At 58.4% G+C, this 5927-nt stretch overlaps 1 protein-coding gene across 1 annotated transcript in view; it reads left to right on the top strand.

Moving 5' to 3' along the window:
- Nucleotides 1–879: 879 nt before the first annotated feature.
- Nucleotides 880–5927, top strand: part of LOC113213267 (diacylglycerol O-acyltransferase 1-like) — a gene marked incomplete in the record, with an annotated part of 55843 nt that continues 50795 nt past the window's right edge. Inside the window, 4 exon segments of the mRNA XM_052270614.1 lie at nucleotides 880–1292; nucleotides 4247–4396; nucleotides 4487–4612; nucleotides 4719–4813. Coding sequence (XP_052126574.1) covers nucleotides 4254–4396; nucleotides 4487–4612; nucleotides 4719–4813 — 364 coding nt within the window.

Genomic DNA, 5927 nt, shown 5'->3' with positions numbered 1-5927 from the left:
CCGAGGCTGCGCAAGCCAGAGAGGGTCTTCAAACAGCGCGCGCGCTGGCCGATCCGATCGCGCGGTGATTCAGCGTGTTCGGCGCGCACCATGACACGCGCAACGCCCAAAACACACACACATTCTCTCTCTCTCGCCCACATTACACAAACTCTCCCCCACTAACATGGCGCTACAAAACAAGCGAGTCGCCCCCCAAAACCGCACGCCCATGTATGAGCGCGACCCCCCCGTCCCCTAACCTACCCCCCTTCTGACAGCCGCTACCCCTGTCTGGTTAATTATTGAATACGTATACACTCTCGATATGGGATAGAGGCATTACTTAAATCTCTTCCTGCAGCTCTCAAGCAGCGATCGCGGTTAATTAAGCGAGCCATCTTAAATTTTCCCGCCAAAAAGGGCGAGCGCGCTCTTAAATAAACCAGAAGCAGAGCGCCAACATGAGCACGGTGGAGAGATACGCTGTCACGGCCTCGCCTTGTGTGTGTGTGTGTGTGTGTGTGCTGGTGGTGGTGATGATGGAAGGGGGGAGGGGATCTGTCGGGGATACGAGTGTATACATCCGCGCCCGAAACAGCGCAGTCAGAGCAATTTCGTGATGCGAAGCAAGTACGATAATAAATAATAACCCGAGCAAACAGCAGCCAGTCAGTTGTCATGTATGAGAAATTGAGTCCACCGCCGGCGGCGGCGGCGGCGTCGGCAAGCACACACACACAAAAAAGTTGAGAGGCGAAATAAAATAAACGACGGGTCTAAATAAACCGAGACGCGACGTGGTGACATACCGCCAGTCACGGGCCGGGCGTGGCGCACGCGCGCGGGAGAGCCGCATTGTGTGTCGACGGGCGCGGGGACGCGGCTGCATCACATCACCAGCTGCCCCGGCCGACCCATCACACCATCCTCTTATCAGGCGGGGTGCGTGTCCGAGAGCTGTAGGGCGCCGCCGGGCTCACGCCTTTCTCTCTCGCACCCACGCAGGTCCCGCTCCACACGGCGTGAGAGAGGGACGGAGAGCGACACCGCCCGAGAGACAAGGGGGACACCACCGCCGCCGGCTTTGACGGCCAGCCCGGCAGCGCAGATCAGTAGTCGAGAGCAGGACGGCGGCGCGCGGCGATAGCGACGACGAGGAAGACTGTGTCGGAGAGCGCGCGCTTCTGTGTGTCGAGTGTCGGGACGATACCACTACAGCGCCGCGCGGCAGTCATAGCGCCAGTCGAGACGGGAAGAGCCCCCTCGACGTCGGAGAGAGTCGTCGATAAGGTCCGGAATAACGTGAACATGTAAGTACTACACGGAAGTTGTGTGCCGAGTGCAGGCGCACCTGGACAGATCACAATGACCGGTTGATGGCGGGTATCGGGACTTAACGCGTTAAGAGCTCCGCTGCCGAGACGATCGACCAGCAGCGCGTTGTGCTCTCATTATACTTCCTAAACTTGTCGGCGGCCGCGCAAGAGAATTTCAGAGTCAGTGTGTGTGTGGAGTGGGCGCCAGCAGTAGTGGACCGCGCTCGGCGCGGACACGGCGAGTCGCATCAGGACCAACTTGAGTGTCCCAAAAACTAGGGAACCACTCTCGGGGAACAACAAGAACAACAACAACCACTACTTGCTGCTGGCTGGACCCGCTTCTGGTCTGGTCCGGCCGGTCCGCAGGGAACTCGACGCTGCTTTGATGCAGCAAGTACACGAGATTTCACAACTCGGAATCAAATAAACGACGCAAGCAAAGCAGGCAAGGGAAGGACCGTGGTGGGACCGAGGTGGGACGGACCTGATGAGAAATATGACGATGAGATATGAGACATGGAATTCAAGTGCGCGGGAAGAATTACGAAAACATTTCCGAAACCGCGAAACAAACGTCCGCCGGGGTGGAAAAGCTTTCATCCTACTTGAATATCTGCTTACATCACGTGTTTGTTTTGAGTGTGGAGATACCTTTACGCCATAAAATATTATCTAAAACGACGGCCGCGCGGTCCCGTCAAAAGGTCTTTTTTTTTTCTTTTTTGGGATGCGCCGTTTTGAGCTGAGTTCTTCCACAGTTTGATTGTCAGTACCTACTGTCGCGAAAGCGATGCTAATGGGCGGATCTGAGCGGCTTTGTAAGCAGTAGCATTCTACAATGTTTGAAATTGGGGAGGAGGGGGAGGGGGGATTCCAGGCACACTGGCACTGGACCCCATTCTCTTCCCCCCTGCAGCGGGAAGAAGACTGTGAAAGTACAAAAAATGCCCCTGATTCGTCTCGAGAGCAAAAATGTCCCCAACTTGGAGAGCGGGAGGAACCATGTTCAATGACGTGCCCCTTTGTTCTTTCGTGGAGTCTTCTCCGCGCCACTGACCGCGATTTTGACATTTTCTCTGTAAACCGCTTTGATATTGCATCGCACTAGGACTGGGTATTTTTGAAAATGGGGGCCGGGCCTGGAGGAAGGCTTTCGATGCAGCACTAAGGGCGACGGGCAGCACTTACCCTACTTCTCTTCCTCGGCGGCGAGAAAGGTCCGGGACTCATCCCCGGGACCCCCACCCCCTTGCCGATGAAGACATCGCCCTGCAGCCACTCTGTCGCCATCCCCGGCCTCCTTCCGCTCCGTCAGGCCCCTCTATCTCCGGTCGAGAAGGTCGAGGAGCAGTCCTCTCCTACCTTGAAACTCGGTCCGAAAGAGTGCCGAGTGCCCTCCTCCCGCGGTCTGGTTGTGCTTCTAGCAGTGGCGCGGCGCTGCGGGCGCGCGGGGCCAGGCGCAGCCGGACCATGGAGCTCTGTAACTTTCCTCTTCCTCTGTAGAAAAAATAAAAACGTTACAGTCACAATCACGATGGGGTCACGTTGGTAATTACTACAACAGAAGGTGATGGCCACTCGGTGCACCATAACCTAAGCAGCGCAGACCTATCGATAATCACAGTCCCGTCCCGCATCGCATCAGTTCGATTGAGTGTGGTCTGTGTGCAATCTATGAGTGATCAAAGTACGGTAAAAGATAGAAAAGATGGGTTTGCAACGCGACTGTAAAGTGCATCCTTCTACTTTGTTTGGGGCCGACACGCTGCCATCTCCCTTTTTTCCTTCAAACTAATTATTACTAAAGCGACTCCCTCATCGCTTACCTTTGAACCCTCCGTCGAACCCTTACGTCACCCGCTGTCCAACCTGGCCGAAAACCCGGCCGGCTAACCGGCTAACCGATCGGCAGGGCACATGAGAGAAAAAGCTGTAGCGGGCCGGGAAACACTGAATGACAAAGTTGGCACGCCTGTCGTCGGCGCTTCGCAAAGTGGCCGTCACGGCTACAGTAGCGAGCGGCGGTGGCTGCGGAGAGTGAGTGTGGTCAGTGAGTGCCCCGCGTTTGTAAACACGCTCGGTGGTGTGCGTTTGTTGTTGGTGGTGCGTCAATAACGTTGTAAAGAAAAACAAAACTCGGCGAGTTACCTTGCGCGCGTGACAGAGCCGCTAGCGGTGAGTACCAATTTGTGCAGGAGGGAGTGTGGGAGTGTGTCGGCCACGCGACTATCGCCAACATGGTAATGTCCGACGGTTCATTAGGCAGCCCAAATGCAGATGCGGGTCAGGCGCGCGCGAGTGAGGTTAGAGTTCTGCGGCCGGCCGAGAGAAACCGCCCCGTCACGGCGCCGCCGTCTCCTAGCTGCTCTGTTTACCCGGCTCTCTGGGTTATCAGCCCAGGGCGTTGTCCGGTGGCACTCGCCCGACATAACCTCTCAAAAGCATGCTGCCCAGGGGGGTGGCGGTGGCGGAGGGCGGCGGCGGCGAGCGCCGTTCGTCCGAGTCGCTTGCGTTTACGAGTGGTCTGCTCGACCTGTAGTAATCCAACTTTGTAGCGATGAAGCCAAGCGCACAGCAGCGTACACGACGGCGGAGCGCACGTACACACACGCACACACGGCGACACACACGGGACATACGCGCACGCTGCGCGCACGACACAAGTCGTAAGCAAGGCAACTTTACTCGGGCATCGGGAAGGGGGAGAGGAGGATCGTGTCGAGCGTGGGGCGAGCTCTGCACAGTGAGCCATAGATCGTAACTTGCTTGACCGTGCGCGCATTACCTTTTAAATGTACGGCATCATCAACAAGATGTTGAAAGTAGCAAATATGATGATTTCACGTAAAACAATATTATTTTTAAAAGAGCAAATTATTTCATTGTTTCGGGAAATTATGAATGTCTTTGATATTTAGTGTTGATTATCCCTTTTCTTTTTTCAGACCGACCATGTCGCCGCCGGGCTACGCGAGCGAGGTGCGTCTCCGGAGCAACGGCGCGGCCGCCGCGCCCGAGGAGAAGGCCGGCGTCGTGCCCGCGCCCCCCGCCTCCTCAGAGCCCGTCAAGGAATTCAAATCACCACTTGACAAAAGGTTTGAAAATGAAAATATCTCCGACAAAGTTTATGAAGGTTATTGTCTGAGAAAGTTCCCCCGGTTTGAACGCGTTTTCCTCGTTTTCAGGTACCACGTGGAGCGCAGTGCCATCCTCGGGTTGGGCAAGTCGCCGTCCCTGACGGGCTTCATGAACCTCTTGTTCTGCCTCACCACGCTGGCCGGCACGGGGCTGCTGCTGGAGAATCTCAACAAGTGAGTACACGTCTTCGGTCTCACAGCGCCTGCTCGACCACGATCTCCAACCCCCAGCGCTACCTGCTCACGACGCTACCTGTGTACCCTCTTTTTCCTGCTCCAGATACGGTTTTCGCGTCGCCATGACCCAGTGGACGCGCGCCTTCGACGCTCGCCAGAACGCGGCTGGATTCTACCCGGCCGTGTACCTGTTTCTGTGTGAGTACTCCTCCTCCTCCCCTGCGGTGGTAGTTCAGTACAGCACCCGGACACGTACTCACTCGTTTTGTGTTGTTTGCCGCTGCTGCATACGTGCCTCCTTGCACGCCCCGCGGCGAACACCCCCGCCGCCGCCCCGCCTGCCCTGGGCAGCTGGGGCGCGTCTTTGCCAGGCGCCCGCGCCCCGCGCCGCCTCCTGTGTGTCCTCTACTACGCCGCGCCACGCACTAGTACACCCCCACACCCTCCCCCCTCGATTCTCAAACCGCCCGCTGCTGCTAAGTTAAACTTGAACGTTTTGGCTCTCTGTCTGCCGCTCGGGCTGGGGCTTTGTTTTGGTGCACATTGTGTTGGCAAGCGCGCGTGGGCTGGTGGGGGTGTGGCCCGTGTACCACCACCACCTCCTCCTCCCCATGGAACTCGTCCCCATACGGAGAAGGAGGGAGGGCGGTGAAGATTGGGCCAGGGGAGGAGAGGGTCCTCCGTCACTCTTCGCGCCTCCGTGCCCCCCACCCTACCCGCCCCCTCGCTGGTGGCGCTGCTGCGGCGGCGGTGCTTGCGAGGGATAATTAAGGACCTGAATCCTGGCGTGATTTGGCCGTCTGAGCGACAAGGTTGTTGGGCGTGCCTCTGGGCTAAGTTTACTGCCGCGAAGGCCCTGTCGGGGCGTGGTGGGGCAGGGGGCGGGGCGGGGCGTGGTCGGGCGGGGACTTGATGCCGCTTGGCGTTGTCGGGGAGGGATGCCGGCGCCTGTGTCTTTGGTTGGTACGGTGTGTGGCTGTCGGAGGGAGGTGAGGGGGGGGGGGAGTGTGGGATTGCGTAGGAGGGTCCCGCGGGCGCAGAGGGTAGCGGCGCGAGGGGGGCGGTGGAGGGCTGGACGGAGGGGCGGAGGTGGCAGTATAGGCAGGCCGTTAGCAGCATCTCCCGCCTGCAGGGGCGGTGGTGGTGGAGGCCCTGCCCTGCACCTCACCGCAGGACCGTACTTTGTCACGGCAACGGCAGTTAGGCAACCCGCTAAGCGTGCCCTCCCCTCCCCTTCCCTTCCCCGCGTCCCCCTTACCCACTCCTGCCGCTATCGCGCCCTGCTTCTGGTGTTGGGGAGGTGTGGGGGGGG

This window comes from Frankliniella occidentalis, unplaced genomic scaffold, assembly GCF_000697945.3.
Source record: "Frankliniella occidentalis isolate FOCC.00 unplaced genomic scaffold, Focc_3.1 Scaffold129, whole genome shotgun sequence".
Taxonomy (NCBI): Eukaryota; Metazoa; Arthropoda; class Insecta; order Thysanoptera; family Thripidae; genus Frankliniella; species Frankliniella occidentalis.
The sequence above is the reverse complement of the archived record's forward strand: the minus strand, read 5'-3'. Positions and strand labels throughout refer to the sequence as shown.